At 44.3% G+C, this 15,488-nt stretch overlaps 2 protein-coding genes across 11 annotated transcripts in view; one reads left to right on the top strand and one right to left on the bottom strand.

Moving 5' to 3' along the window:
* cep170aa (centrosomal protein 170Aa) overlaps positions 1-5,505 on the bottom strand; it is a 41,473-nt gene extending 35,968 nt beyond the window's left edge. For all 10 annotated transcript variants that reach the window (XM_080507319.1, XM_080507324.1, XM_080507322.1 and 7 more), the window contains exon 1: positions 5,364-5,505. The gene's annotated coding sequence lies outside the window, so the exon portion shown is untranslated. The remainder of the gene's footprint in view (positions 1-5,363) is intronic.
* A 2,353-nt stretch (positions 5,506-7,858) lies between these two features.
* rtkn2 (rhotekin 2) lies at positions 7,859-15,119 on the top strand (the record flags this gene model as incomplete). The annotated part of the gene is made up of 13 exons (XM_080508129.1): positions 7,859-7,996; positions 8,740-8,841; positions 10,240-10,436; positions 10,925-10,983; positions 11,105-11,158; positions 11,249-11,366; positions 11,468-11,668; positions 12,315-12,409; positions 12,887-12,993; positions 13,091-13,222; positions 13,605-13,776; positions 13,986-14,093; positions 14,437-15,119. The coding sequence occupies 13 exons, from the start codon at positions 7,859-7,861 to the stop codon at positions 15,117-15,119; spliced, it is 2,166 nt and encodes a 721-aa protein (XP_080364255.1).
* Between the last annotated feature and the right edge of the window lie 369 nt (positions 15,120-15,488).

The following is a 15,488-nucleotide window of genomic DNA, read 5'->3' as shown; positions in this document are numbered from 1 at the left end:
AACGTCCTTCAAGGGGATGATCTTTAATAACAAGAAATGTGAATGTAATATCAGGATATGAGCATTTCTTACAAGTGTCTCACTGAAAGTGTAAATATTGTACCTTCGAGGTTAAAACTCATCAAAGAACATGTGTGGAGGATCCTTGGAAGGTGGAGGTAAAGCGAAGCAGCAGCAGCAGCCCGGTCCCTCAACCACACTGATGTAAGGTCAGCGAGGGCTTTTAGATTGAAGTCAATAAATTAAAAAAAAAGGCAAAAAAGGGGGTTTTGGATCAGCGTTGCTCTGGGAGCAGGGAGCCCTCTGGACCCCGAGGGCTGGAAAGAGCAAACCAGGCAGCTGATTCAAGACGGTAACCTCTGGTCAGACAGACAAAAGGCTTCCCACCCCCCCCTCACCCCCCCCCCCCCCCCCCCCCCCCCCCCCTGGCGATGTCTACAGAGACCGTGGTGCAGATGTACCACCTATTGTTCCTCTTCAAAAGAGGCGAAAAGAGCAGCGAGACTTCATGCGATTCACATGATCATATACCAGAAAGGTGCCAGGCGACGTTCTGTCGGATCACAGAGCTCGATTTTATTTCCTGTCTTTATAAGTGACATCTTTTTCCACGGAGCTCACAAATAACGCCGGTTCACTTTGACGAGGAACGTACGGCCGGGTAATAAATATGTGTGACGGCGACGTTCCGCACGTTATGCATCTCTCTGTACAATACAGAATTTCTCAAAGCAACTCTGGCGCTCTGAATGATGGATCACCAGAAGCGGCCAACGACAAAAGTGATCAAAATTAAGTTTGACAGCGGCTTAAATAATACAGAGAAACGAAAATGTTCCAGGAGCACACAAAGGCACTGACTCCTCCAGGGACGTCAGGGTGAGACACTTTGATTCTATATGACATTTGAATTTAGTTGGCCTACTTTTACTTTCTCCTCATGAAGTGAAAAATAACAAAAAGCAAAAGTCGCGACGAGACTTTTACTCTTGTTATAAGAAATCCGCCTTTGGCTCAATTGTAGAAAGAACCTGTCTGAATTAGCTTGTTGACACTCGATTTTTGACATGTATGATGAGTATGCCTGTACTTTAGATTTGTTATCATCACGTATGCGGAGGCTGAATGGCTGACAGTGTGAACCGCTGCCAAGGACGCTCCTGCTCTAAACAGCCTTCAGGCACGGAGAAAGAAATAAAGACCGATGCAATTTTGACACGCAGAGCAATCAAATGCATCGTTTACCTTTTATTCTTATTCTTTAGACTAAATCACATATCTGACAACCGCACATTAACAGCGTGGTAAAAGAGTGAGTCTAAGATCGAAGCAAAAACCAACATTATATGATTATCTTGAATGCCGGAAAAGAGGGTTTAACTGAATTTCAAGTTTTACTCTGCGGCAAAGATTTAATGTCAGTCGAATAAAATATTTATGATCTTTGAGAGAAACACATTTTCTCTGCAAAACGCTCCTCGTATTGCAGCAATACGATATCAGGTGAACATACAATATAATGTGATAATGTTCTGATTTTGAGGTTGATCCTTGCAGATAACTGTTTTTTTCTCTTGCCCCTTTTTCCGTGAATGTAGAAGTTAGATAACATTGTTCTTGGTCATTTTTTGGTGGGTTTTTTTGTGAATACATTTAATAGAACTTTTCTTTCGATTATATAAAAACCCTGACAGTTTGAATGTGCAGAGCATGGAGCCTTCCCGTGTTCACCCCTCGATCTCTCATCCAAGCTGAAGAAACGCCGTTTATTTTCTGCAACAATCCACAAACCATGAGCAATGTGTATTTGTGTTTCAAAGAGAAACTTTAACGCCGACCTTTGCTTCTTTTAGGGAAAAGAGAAAATCCACAAAAAAAAATGCTAATAAACTGTACAATTAGGAATGCAGGATTAATGCCGCTAGATAAAGACTATACGGCAACATTAATCTGATTTGACGGGATCCCTGCACCGCACAGGGAGATTATAAATCATTATGTCGCCAGTATAAGTCTGCAGAAAGCTATGTGTGCATGTGTAACTACAGATAAATACATGTTAACGTGGCTGTTGGGGGGTGAGGGGGGGGGGAGCATCCTGTGTGGCAGAAAAGACCATATGGTGCAGAAAAAGCAGGCTTCACATGTGCAGTCGGGGCGGAACAAACAAGCAAACGCCTCCATTTAGCCAGCATCCACCCTGCATGCGTCATTGTTGTGACCAGACACAAGGGAGCTCACGCCGGCCCCTCAAGACAACATGCCCGATGACCCCCGCGTGACCTACAGACCTACATATGGTGAATTTACACTTCGCGCAGGTTTAGATCGTTACGGCATTAAAAAACAAACAAACAAAAAAACCACAGCCTGCCTTTCGGCACTTTGTGAGGGTCGTGTCATCCTACTCACGCCGGCTGAGGGGGAGGAACCGGCGCTTTAAACGAGATGTTATGCCGACGAAGAGATGATTAAGAAAATAGATTATTAATAATCCAAGAGAATTTTAATGAAGCGCATGCCCCGCAGCGCGTGGCTTTTTTAGCGCGTGGAGTCATTCTCGGAAACACGCGTTCAGTACATTTTTCAGATAACGACACAGAAATACACTAAATGTCTGGAGGCAGCTGGGCTTAATGGGACGCGGGAGCAGGAGAACACACTGCATGAAGCGAATTAATGCGCAGACCTTAATTACTCATGGAAAACATTAGAGGAATCAATATTGGACTCATTTTTCATCACTCGGTTGATTTTTACACAAAACAATATTCACATAAACCAATTTAAAGCCCAAATCTAAATTTCCTGTGAGTTAGGTGGACGGTAAACCCCTTTTCCTGAAAACATTATGCTATTTAGATTATTTTACGACATTCAATTTATCCCACACTGGTGTTTAAGACTGTCATAATAGGCTGTGGCTCCTCAGAGAGCTATTAGGAGGATGCATGGCCCCTACTGAGGAGACAGTGACCGGCCCATGGCGCTCTTAACAGGAACAGCAGCATTTTGGCCACATTTATTATGGCACCAACATCTACTGTGTGCTGCCCACAGCAATAGCCTGGCAAAAAAAATATAGTTAACTCTCACACACTGAAATCCACACAAGCACTGAGGAGAGGAGGGGGGGGGGGGGGGGGGGGGGGGATTGAAAATACAACAGGACTATCAGGGGCTTTGCAGAAAATGTAAGATTGATATCTGCAGTGGAAATCAGCCCGGCGTGGAGGAAACCCAAAGGGGAGTACAGCTGTTACACCCTGAAACAGATGTAATGGTCACTCTGTGTTTTATTTCATTTTACAGACACGCCCGTGATGTTCCAAAACAAGGGAGAGGCTGATGATTATGTATAGAAATTGTTCCAAGATTTCTTTTTTTTTCTCCCTCTTGTCCTGTCTCTCTCAACGTCTCACCACAGATTTTCCTTCACACCCCCCCTTTTTCTCTCCCACGTTGCACCGTCACCGGGCGAAGCTATCCGACTCCCATAACCCCTTTTTAAGTGTTCCTACTCTGGCAGATAACAGAACCCTGATTCAACTGCTATTTTTAGACCTGGACTCCCTGCAACAACGACAACAACAACACCTTCCGTACCATCAAGTTCAGATACCAACTTCCAGGCTGTTTTGTTTTTCAGTCACAAATAAGTCTTCCCCCCCCATCGGCTGGAGTGAAATGATCTCACTTCCTGGACTTCCTACTTATACACAATGGCCGTTGGGACAGGCCAGACAACAATCCCACATCCCAGCTGAAGCCTGATACACAAGAAACACTTAATATGCAAGCGCGGATTGCTCTCCGGCCAGAGACCTGCAGCAGCGTTTAGGATGCTGAGCGAGAAAGTGAGTTTCGACGGGCAGGATCAGGAAAAAGCAGTTTGAGATATTGAAGTTGTGTATAGTCGAACTGAGCTGGAGTCTAGTTTGGATGTTGCCGCAGCTTCCTGTCCAAGAGTAGAGCAACGGTCCTGTGACACTGACACAGATTTTTTTTTTTTTTTTTTTAAATGCAGCCGCCTGAAGAGCCGGCCAGCAACCACTTTTTTTTTGCAGGGAGGACAGGAAGAAGGCACAAAACGGCAGGGGGGAGAGAGAGAGAGAGAGAGAGAGAGAGAGAGAGAGAGAAAAAAAGCAGAAGCAAAGAAGCAAAGCCAGGCTGGTTGGTATTATCTGCACATTCTGTGGCCCAGAACCAAAATATTTGAATTCTTACAGCTGAGGGAGGTGACTAACAAGATTCGGTGTTATACTGTGTAGCTCTCTCTGTTTCCCATGGAAAACATCAGGTCCACGGGGGGGAAAGTTACTCTGTTATAACAGATTTGGGTGGCATGAAGTGAGATACATGTGAGCTGTGCCGCTTTGAACAGTTGTGCAACTTTAAACCCCTATAGATGCGTAAAGATGTAACGCCGGATCATAAATATTTAGCCTGGGAGTATTAAGGAAGCTGGATTTGATCAATACGTCACGGTGCAAGTCTTCACACATTTAAAGCTGAATTTATTGAAAATTAACGAAAACGCATGTGTGGATGACGTGTTGGTTAGAAGCAAAAAAAAAAATCAAAAGTCCACACAAAGAGAGCGGATGTATGTAGGCCAGCTACATCTGCCCCATGAAAACAAAGCCTCCACACAGAGGAGGAGGAGGAGGAAGAGGAGGAAGAGGAGGAGGAGGGGGGGGGGGGGCGACACTGGGAAACACTCTGCAGATACAATGCACACAGAGAAACGTAACGCAAACGAATCAATCAGGTCATAAAGACACCGACAGTGAGGGGGAAAAGGATGAGTCCGGAGCGAAGCGTGTCTCCGGCGGGATAAACAAAAGCGCAGCCCAATGTGACCGGCCGTCATTGATGTGCATCTCAGAGGGATGCAACTCGGGGAGAAACAAAACAAACCAATGGCTCGATGGGTTCTGATCACCTGGATTGAGGATGAACGTAAACAGATGTGTGGTTTGTGTGTGTGTGTGTGTATGTTTTTTTTTTCCTTTTATAACCGGACGGTAATAAAAAGGTGGAGGTTTGTCATGCTGCTCACAATAGTAGCCATCCTTGCTAGCCCACAGCGGGTCTCATGAATCCGTGTTTTAATATACATTTTGTTAGTTTGTGTTTTTTTTGTTTTTTTGAGGTAGCAAAATAACGTATAAATACTGAAAAGCCAACAGTGGCATCATTAGATGAGCCTCGGAAAAGACTGATTTTTTTTTTCTTCCAGTCTCGCGCAGAACTTGAGGAGCGTGGCCGGACAAAGCTAAAAAAAACAAAAAACAACCTCCCAGCAAGGGGACAAGAAACTGAGATAAATAATGTCATGAGAGGAAAGAGGCGCCGCTTACCTGCCCTGCCCCGGCTGCCGAAGGTGTGTGTCTGCCTCTGTGTGTGTGTGTGTGGAGCCCAGCCCTGCCTGCCTGCCTGCCGCTGCTGCAGTGGAGTGCGGTGGCTCCGCTCCGCTCCCCCTACCGTCCCTCAACAATAAGCTGCTCCCGGCGAAGTAACGGCGGAGCGCAGCGACATCCTGCCACAGCGCAGCACGTCACGCGCACAGCCAGGGAGACCACTTCCGCTGAGATCTTTCAAAAGAAAACCAATCAGGACCGCAGCAGGAAGCAGTGATTTGTAACTTTTATGAGCCTTTAAAAGCTTCTATGCGCAACTAATTCACGTCTGTGTTACTTATATAGTGCTAACGTATTGCTGTTTATTCTAGCTTTGCACTTTCACATGTGAGGGTTGTCACAGCAGAGCACATCCATCTTTCTCTGTCCCCTTTCCTCATAGGGATCACCTCAATGCCTCTGCCATTTTCCCACATTTCTCCTTTTCCCCGCATGCTTCCCACATTTCTCCTTGTGCTTGCAGCTCCTCCCTCAACATTTTTTCCTTACATAGCTTATATGGTTGTTAAAATAGCACTTGTCAACTGCTTGACCGGTCCCAAAGCAAGTCACATCATTAACCTATTATTATTATTATTATTATTATTGTTGTTGTTGTTATTGTTATTGTTGTTGTTGTTGTTTTCTATAGGACATGTTGGCTAACCCTGCTCCAGCAGACTCAACCTCAGAAGTGCCAGATTTATTTGGAATATAGTAGTTTTCTTAAGAGGAATGAATTTATTCTATATATGTAAGACTTTTTGTATCGCATATGATAGCTGTTGTACATAAAATATAGGATATACAAGATTTTTTTAAGCTATAATTCTAGAGATTAACTAGAATTATTATGGTCATGAATATGATTTGTTGCAACAATAATTTCTGAATGACAGAAAAGGGGATGTTCAAGGTGAAATGTTTAAAAATAGACAATAATTTAATGCCATTAATATATGTCTAGTGTTTCAGTGTTGTGAATGGTCATTTGTATGAGTTGATGATGCAGGCATTTTGTTTGAATAGTCATCAAAGCTTGTTAAAAGTTCTGTGCAGATTGTACTACTACGGATATAAACTCACGCACTGAAACATCTGTGTACAACTCAGCAAATGCCGAAAAAACACTAAACATTCAAGTAACGGGTGGATAGAAAATATCACTGAGGATATCAAATGAGCAGAAAATGGATTATTGCTCAGCAGATGGTGTCTGACATCATTATGAGACAGACTGATCCAGAGGATTACCCCGCATATGAATTGAATCTCTCTTTTTTTTTTTTTGAAACCCGCCTTTTACTATTGAAATGCGACTCGTCATATCCGTTGGTTTTACGTGTTTCCTCTGTTGAACTTGACACAGTTCATCCTCATCAAACAGCGCCTGCGTCCACACTTCCAACCGTGGACGCTTCCAACTCGACCAGACGCGACGTCGACCAGAACCGGGTGGGCGGGTTTCCTGGACTCGCACATCGCGTTCCGGGGTCTTTTTGTTAAAGTCCTACCACCACCATCACCACCTGGGCTGGACTGCTGGCTGCACGATGTGAAGACCTGGCGCAGTTATTACGCTCAATGTTAATGTCACTCAACCATAAACACTGATTGGACGCTGCGCACGTGCGCCACAGTTTACATTTCTATCGTACAGCTTAAAGACTGCAGATCAGTAGAATATAAACGACAAAGAAAACAATTTAACCGCTGAAACGGTGAAATACATGTGCATTTATTCTCAAGAGTAAAAATAATTGTTTTGCTTTTGATTAGATGAGCTCATGGGAAACTATTATGCTTACGTGATTTATTAAAACTGGTAAATTATTTAAATTGGTGTTGGTATAGAAAGCTCTCCGAAAATAATTATGACCCAATAATAATTCAAACAAAAACAAAAACAGAAACGTATATCATAAAAATTTAAAAATCGTAAAGGCTCCACACTTGTTTTGTTTGACCCTGTGACGTAATGACGTTTTGTCCCCACGTACGTAGAGGCGCTCGTTTCTTTGTAAGGGGTGAGCCGACGGGTTGTTTTGAGCGAATCGTACGTACGGGTTTATCGGCAAAAACGAACCTTTTATCTCTTGTAAGATTGAAATATGTTCATTTGATTTAATCCTCAATGTTTTTTTATATATATAAACGCTGGCTTGTTTAAATCATACAGCTTCGTATTGCATACTTGTAAGCGATCATTTAAGTTTCGGCTTTACAAAGACGGTTGAAATAATATCGTGGGCATTTAGTGCGATTGAAAAAATGTAATCTCTTTAAAAATATACATCACTATTTCAAACGTTTTGAATGGAAATACGTAATATTTGCTGGATAATAGTATCCTCCGGTAGATCCCGCGTGACCAAACGAACCAACCATGTCCGTTGGAGGTGGTGTTGGGTGTTGGATCAGGAATGTGTGGCTGTTAGCGAATGGACGGGGACGCGATGGACGAGCAGCGGGACGTTCAAACCTCCAAGCGGCCCGGGAGCAGCGGCAGGTCGCTGCTATCAGCCGGATCCGCGGTGGCGATGGAGATCAAGCGGAAGAAAATACGACAGAGCGTTTTATTCCTGCAAACCGAGGTACGAGGCGGTGGTTTATGTCGCCGTCCGCTTCTGACAGTTCAAAATGAAGCTGCAGGGGACAAAGTGCAGCATTTCCAACGGACACGGGCGAGAATTCTATTGTTTGTGGCTCGATTGTGTTATTTCGACTGTAATTAGAATTTTTTTTAAATTTATTTATCAAAAGATGTCAAACACTCAAAGATAAGCTGTATTTTTAACGTTTTCTTAGAACAAAAGCCGCGACTCGGCGCGTAATCTAATACAGGACTCGCCCCTTCTAACTCCATTCTTCTGTCTGAAACCAGAGCAGTGCCTCTCCTCTGCACCCTGACTCTGATGTGCATCGTGTTTCTATTGTGCAGCATGTATGAGATATGATGCACAATAGAAACACGTTGGATCCAACGTGTCTCTACTATCCAACATGTCTCTACTATCCAACATGTTTCTACTATCCAACATGTCTCTGGTGTGTGCATTGTTTCTGCTGTGCATAGTGTCTCTGATCTGCATCCTCTGTCTACTGTCCATCTTGTTTCCACTCTGCATCACATGTCTCCGCGAGCCAAACCTGTCTGGTGTTGCACCATGTCTCTACTATCCAAAATGTCTCTGCTCTCCAGCATGTCTCTGCTGTGCGACCGCACCCCTAGCGTCCAACATGTCTCTCCTCCTGTGCAACTTGACTGCATTGTTGAACACTGCTGGTGACTTGTCTGTCTTTGCTCTAACGCTGCTCAAAACCGATGTCCTTCCAGGCCAAGAACATGAAAAGATGCACCAGTTTCCCGAATGACGCTCAGCAGATAGTAGAGGATATGAATTTGTTGTACATACGACAGATTTCTAAGAAGCTACAGGTGCATTCAGTTAGTTTGTAGTTTGTGGATGTGATGATGTTTGTTTATCTCGATATCCGTCTGATATTTATATATATATATAATATCTTAAGTCTTTACAAGGGTCACAGGTGACAAAGTCGAATTAAATTGCAACGACTATTTTGCATTGGTTATGTTTATTAATGATTTTGATCAAAAGTATTAAAATGACCTCCAAATAATCTCAAAACCAAATCAATTCAACAATTTAGCCTGTTGTGCTTGATCACCTTGCACAAGGATGCCTGTTTATTGAAATGGCTACAAAGTATTATAGTATATATATACTAATACTCCATTTTCGAGAAAAAATAATTTAGTTAATTTTATTTAATAAAAAAAAAAAAAAAGCCTTTTATATTGATTCCCTGACAGGTGTAGATATTATTCACAGCACTTTCCAGTCTGAAGGCCAGTTTTGATGCTTCATTCCACTATGCATCAAGTTATTAGTCATAATTAAATCCAATTTTTTTAATCCGCTTGTCATCTTCTGTTTGATCATTAAGTGACATCTCATCTTCGAGCTCATATTGTCCTATACCAGGGGTGTGAAACTAATTTCAGTTGAGGGGCCACATCCAACCTAGCCTGACCTCTGGAGGGCCCAACAAGTCAAACAGAACATATTAAACTGCAGATGTGGACAAAGTCTTTCCTTCTTTTGATCCTTTTGTAACTGCAAGAATTTGCCAGTCTATTCTGTAAGCCCCTCCTTATCTCTGGAAACCAGAAAAATTATGGTTTGTGTTGGGGTTTGATGGTGGCGCATATGCCACCAGCTACACTACAGCTCAGTTGGCCCCCCAACATTTTCAAAATAAGTCTTTTTTGTCAAAACCTTAAAAATTATAATTTGATAAATTTTTGCCATTTTTGCCAATCTTGTGTTTTTAGATCAGCCTCTGTCAGTTTTCATATTTATACTTTATTTTAAAAAAAAGTCACATGGCGGGCCGCACTAGATCCTCTGGCGGGCCGGTTCTGGCCCCCGGGGCCGCATGTTTGACACCCCTGTCCTATACTGATACACGCCGATAATTATTGCCTCATGAAGACTTGATATAACAGACATCATCACACTCCACACTAAGGCAATGAATCGTTGTGCAGAAATCGCCTTTAACAATTGTGCTTGTGCTTTTATCATCACCATTCTCCATCTTTCTGCCATCAAAACCTTGCATGATCATATACTTGTATAACGCCATTGATTTTTAATGTAGATTTGTCATTGTTAAAAACAAACTAATGGCAGCTTCACTTTAACACCGCTTGTCACATTCAACTGTCTCCGCCAACAAACTAGCACGTTCGTTTCCGCCGCTTCGTCGTTTTCGAGACGTCTCATTCCCGTCACGTCTTCTGTCTGTGAAGAACACCAACCTCCAGGAGAAGCTGGACTTTGAGATCCGCATGCGAGAGGGGGCCTACAAGCTGCTGCTGGCCTGCAGTAAGAGACGGCAGATTCTGAACGCCTCCAAGAACCTGCTGACCTGCAACGCCAGGATCAAGGCTTATCTGGCACAGCTGCAGAAGACGCACTGGGAGCAGGACATGGCGGGAGCTGCTGGGTGAGGAGATATAGGTTTTGGTTTTTTTTCTTCCCAGAGCTGAACTTCCTTGAGGTGAATAAGAAACGTTGACCTCAGAAGCAGAGCTGGTGATCCGAGCGCGTGGAAGGAAGGGGCACAAAAAATGACATTATTCAAAAAACAGTAACAACAAAATGAAATAGATGCACACAAGACGAATAAAACATGACAAGACGGAGCAAAGCCATAAAACAAGGACATGATTAAATAAATAGTGCCCAAGCACATCCGGAAAGGAGTAGGACCTTCTCCACCGCGACAATTAATCATCTTATTTCTCAGTGGTAATATTTACAGAAAAAAAGAAAAAAAAATGTATATTAACAAGAAAAATAGTAAATAATATAAATAAATAATTTATTTTTACACCCTTGTCGCAGCCCGTCGTCCTCCCTGTACTTAGTGATTAACTTTTTTCTGAATTGATGTTTTTGCTTTATTTGGATTCTTACTTAATTCCACTACAGATTTCCGGATCCAGTCTCAGAAGACCGTTCTCCCTGTCTCGGCACAATAGCACTGTCTGGTGAGTTTGCTCCACTTTCGACTGTGTACATTTTAACATCCCTTTTCTAAAAAAAAAAAAAAAAAAACAAAGTCAAAAGTTTGCTGCGTTCTTGAACATAATACACTCTCCGCTGATGCAGGGCTGCGTATTCCTCTGATGTGGAGGGACTCGGACCACTTCAACAACAGAGGGAGTATGTTTTAATGAATCCTAATGCCTTCTTACCCGCAGGGTTTCTTTTGTTGGGCATTTTGAGTCATCCTTGTATTTTTTTTGTTGCCAGGCTCTCGCCAGGTGGCCTTGTTCTGCGTGATGCAGGCGGGATCGCAGGTGTTTGACACGGAGATGACGGTGGTGGACCGCTCGGTCACAGACGTCTGCTTTGAGGGAGTCACACTCTTGTAAGTTTTAATTCTCCCTTTGAATAACAACACACTTGCCTTACCTTGATGCTCCAGCTTTTATTTTGTTTAAATTTTTTTTGCTGCCCTCCTCCTCACAGTAAAGAAGCAGTCCCTGAGTTCGAGCTGAAGGTGGAGCTGTGGAGCTGTGCCCTGGAGGAAGAGCTCACGTTGGTAAACACGCCAAAGAAACTGGCCAAGAAGCTCCGCAGCTCTCTTGGAAAGACGAGTGGAAAGAAGCTCTGCTCCCTGCTGGACACTCCAGAGCCTGACACCTTCCTGCAGCACAACCCAATCCCATCGTATGTGTTATGTTATCCCATAAAAGCTTTTATAGGCTCTTGGCTCACTGTTTAAGATTTCTCTCTCTCTCTTTTTTTTTTTTCCCCCCTGACTGGGAACTAACTCTGCTATGACTTATTACAAGAACAATGGGAGTATCCGCAGGCTCCGTGAGGCTTTTGTCAGCAAATAACACCGAGTGCGTATTAAAACCAGGGTTAAACCAATATTTGTGGCTGTGAATACTGATACGTTTCGCCTTCAGACATTCATAGATTTCCTGGTGCCAATAAATAAACATCTTTTATGAGAGAACAGTGAATGTTTTTAATATACCCATCTGTAATGTGTTTGCGACAAGCAGGAGAAGCTCACTTTAAAGCTTTGGGAGCATCGAGTCGGTCTCTAAGCTGAACATCTGTAAGTGATACGCACCACCTGTTCGGCAGTAGGAGGGGGACCGAGCTCGTTGCGCTTTTTACAAGAGGAAATAATTAGAAAATACAAAATAGAATATGTGCACATTCAGTGTGTGAGGGTTCGGAGTCTTTCTACAGTGGTTCGTTATTTAACTTTTTATTGTTACAGTTAAGATTAGACAAATTAATTAATGCATCTCGCCCGAAGAATGATTAATTATATATCTGTGTGTCTCCCTGTGAACAGCGGAGCGAAATACAACCTGCTGGCCTACACGACACTGTGTCTGCCCGAGGCTGAAGGCAGTTTTCAGTCTCACTCTCTCATTGTCCTCCAGAACGGTAAGAATTGTAATATCTGGGGATAAAAAGGGATTATGCTTTTTTAGCTTCTGATTTAATTCAGTGTTATGATAATGACACAATATCTTTACACCATTAAAATGAAACCTGAAATTAAAAGAAAGTAGCCTGTAATTAAAGTTTAGCCCAGATTACTTTTATTTTTATTTTCCCGTTGGTGATTAGGTGGATAAGAAAGGCGGTGCACAGACAGGTCTTTGTTATCTAACCGCCAATGTAAGGCGCAGACTTCTGGGAGCAGTTGGCACCACAACACGTCAGTGTTCAGGCTCACAAAGCATATTATGACTTTTTAAATGACAGGCTATATTACAGGAGCGGCTATGCGATATTAAACCACAGTATAATAAAGTATCTGCAAGGTCGCGTTGAGGTTCTAAATGAATGATTGATCTGTGCAGACCCTCTGTGATATTTGAACTTCTTATCGTCTCTGCTGCTCTTCCATCCCGACAGCCGAGGCGTCGTCTTGGCTTCCTCTCTACGGCAACCTGTGCTGCCGGTTGGTGGCCCAGCCGGCCTGCATGACACAGGACATGATGAGCGGCTACCTGAGCCAGAAGGTGTGTTCCCGCCTGTTTTAATGTCATGAGAAGGAGGTTCCTTCCTGATTTATGGTTTTAACTCTCCCGTCATCCTCGTTTTTTCTTTTCTTTTTAGCAAAATGTGGAGGGATTGAACCGCTGCTGCAGTCTTTACTGCGTGCTCAGCGCCGGCTTCTTGTCCGGTTACTTCACCCCAGAAGAGATCGATGCCAAAGTACAGCCCACTATCAAAATACCCATCAATAAAGTAAGAAGAACTTAAGTATTAGATGCTAAAAAATGTGGGGAAATGGAAAGATTATTGTGGGTGTCTGTGATGTCGACTTGTCTGTTTTAAGTGCACTGCCAGTTTAGTTTTTAAGTACAAGTGAGTCAAATACCAGATCCATTATCATCAGTTTCATCCTTTGATTCAGCATTTTTACCTAACATTTTCAGAGAGCCCAAAATATAAAATGCCACATTACTCACCAGAGATCCTGCCCGCATCTCTGGCATTTTGCTGCCGAATTAATTTCACCCCGCGCTCTCAGCAAGCGCAACGTCTCGCAGAGTGCCGCGATTTTGGTAAACGGTCGAGACTCATCTTCGGGCTCGTGACGAACTTGTCGTCGCCGACTTCTTTGCAGGACACTCGGATCAGCGCGATGGAGAAGGAGTCGCCGGTGGGCCGGAGATCCAGGAGCCTGTCCATCGTCAACCCCTCGCCCGAGGGGTCGCAGGCCGTCGTCTTCACCGCCGACAGCGGGGAGCAGCTGGACGAGTGGCTGGACGCTCTCTACCAGCACCTCCACGATCAGAGTCAGTGTCTCTCTGAGTGCACATATAAAAAACTATTGGTCACATGAAAGTTGCTGTAAAAAACAAAACAACAAAAGGGCCTCGAGGTTATTTCGACAAAGCGCCGTGTACGTCGGCGCTGCACAGATGTTTAGCCAAACATCCTCAGCGAGGACTGACAGTCCTAACCTTTATCTGCCTCTCCCCTGCCCGTCCTTGTTTACAACCAGGCCAGTGGCTTCACTGCTGCCACCAGCTAATGAAGATCGAGGTCGCGTCACCACGGAAACCATCACTCTTCCTCGCCAAGCAGGCGGACTCTGTTTACAACGACCTCAGTGAGTAGAGTAATTGGGACGAGTGGCTGAGAATGAGTTTGTTTGAAGGTTTTACGGGATTTATATTGCACGTGTTGATTTGAAAATGTGATTCGGTGCTCACAAGAAATGAGACGCGGAAATACAACGTGTCTCCTGCTGTTTACTTTTGCTCCCGCGCTGATCTAAATCAATAAACTCCGTGTCTGCACATAGTTTTCCCATCTTTTGCTGTATTTATATGTACAAGATTGTATTTTGAAGCTAATTCAGCTTTGTAGCGCTTGAAAGACCTCGGCTCCAATGTCTTTTATTAATTTGATTGGTTTTCAGTGTTTAACTGTCAATGTCGATTGACTCGCAGGTATAAATTCTCCCAGAAAGTTTGAGAGCATCACAGACATCATCCACAGTAAGATCGAGGCGACGGACGGCCGTTTCCTCATCGGCCACGACGAGGAAACGGAGGCTCCCAATTGGTCGACTCTGTTTGACGGTTCTCAGTCGATCGTGGTGCAGAAAGGCGTTCTGTCCCACAGCAAGACCTCCACCCCTTGTTCCAGCCCCAATCCCTGCGGCAGCAGCAGCTGCACGCCCGTCAGCAGCAAGAAGCGGCGAGCTCCGCCGCCGCCGGCTGACCGAGAGCCTCATGCTGCCCCTCCCCGTCCAGCCAGGCCTCCTCCGCCTCCTCCTCATCATCCTCACCCCCTTCAGGTGAACCAGGGCAAGGAGAACTCCGACTCGTCGCGCCCCGCCACCAGGTCAAAAACAGGCCGACCGTCTCTGGATGCCAAGTTCTCCGCCATCATCCAGCAGCTCCAGCGGAATAGCGCCGGAGGAGCCGCGGCCCCCAGCCGCAGAAACGCTCCGCTGGGCGTCCTGGACATCCAGCCGCAGCCCCCCCTTCAGAAGCCGGACTGCCAGGCCCCCGGGGCCACGGCGGATCAGGCCTTTGTCAGAGCCGGCGGTGGTCCCGCTCCGGTCCCGGCACCGCGGACCAAACTCAGGAAGTCCTTCAGAGAGAGGATGAACCTCAAAATGTTGTAAACTCCCATTTTTTTTATGGTTATCGTTTTAAACGTGGAGCCAAAACTCCGGTCAGATCAGAATCGGCGTCGCCGCGTCTTTTCAGCGAGCACATCTGAAGCTCATTATTAAACACGTTTATTCTTCAGGCGAAAGATTCAGACAAGCAATGGAGAATCTAATATTGAAAGCAGTGACTCACTGGTATGAGTATTAGACGCTACAGCCGTGAGAAAAAGCCCCATAAAAATACAGGCGATTACACTTAATTTTTCACTTTTGCACTCCAACCAGGCTCAATGTTTTTTTTCTCATGCTATGCAAAACTAACCATTTCCAGCTTCACATTTCGCCTACTAAATCGTATGGCATAACTCAAACCAGCGTACA

This window comes from Blennius ocellaris, assembly GCF_963422515.1.
Source record: "Blennius ocellaris genome assembly, chromosome: 13".
Classification (NCBI taxonomy): domain Eukaryota; kingdom Metazoa; phylum Chordata; class Actinopteri; order Blenniiformes; family Blenniidae; genus Blennius; species Blennius ocellaris.
The sequence above is the reverse complement of the archived record's forward strand: the minus strand, read 5'-3'. Positions and strand labels throughout refer to the sequence as shown.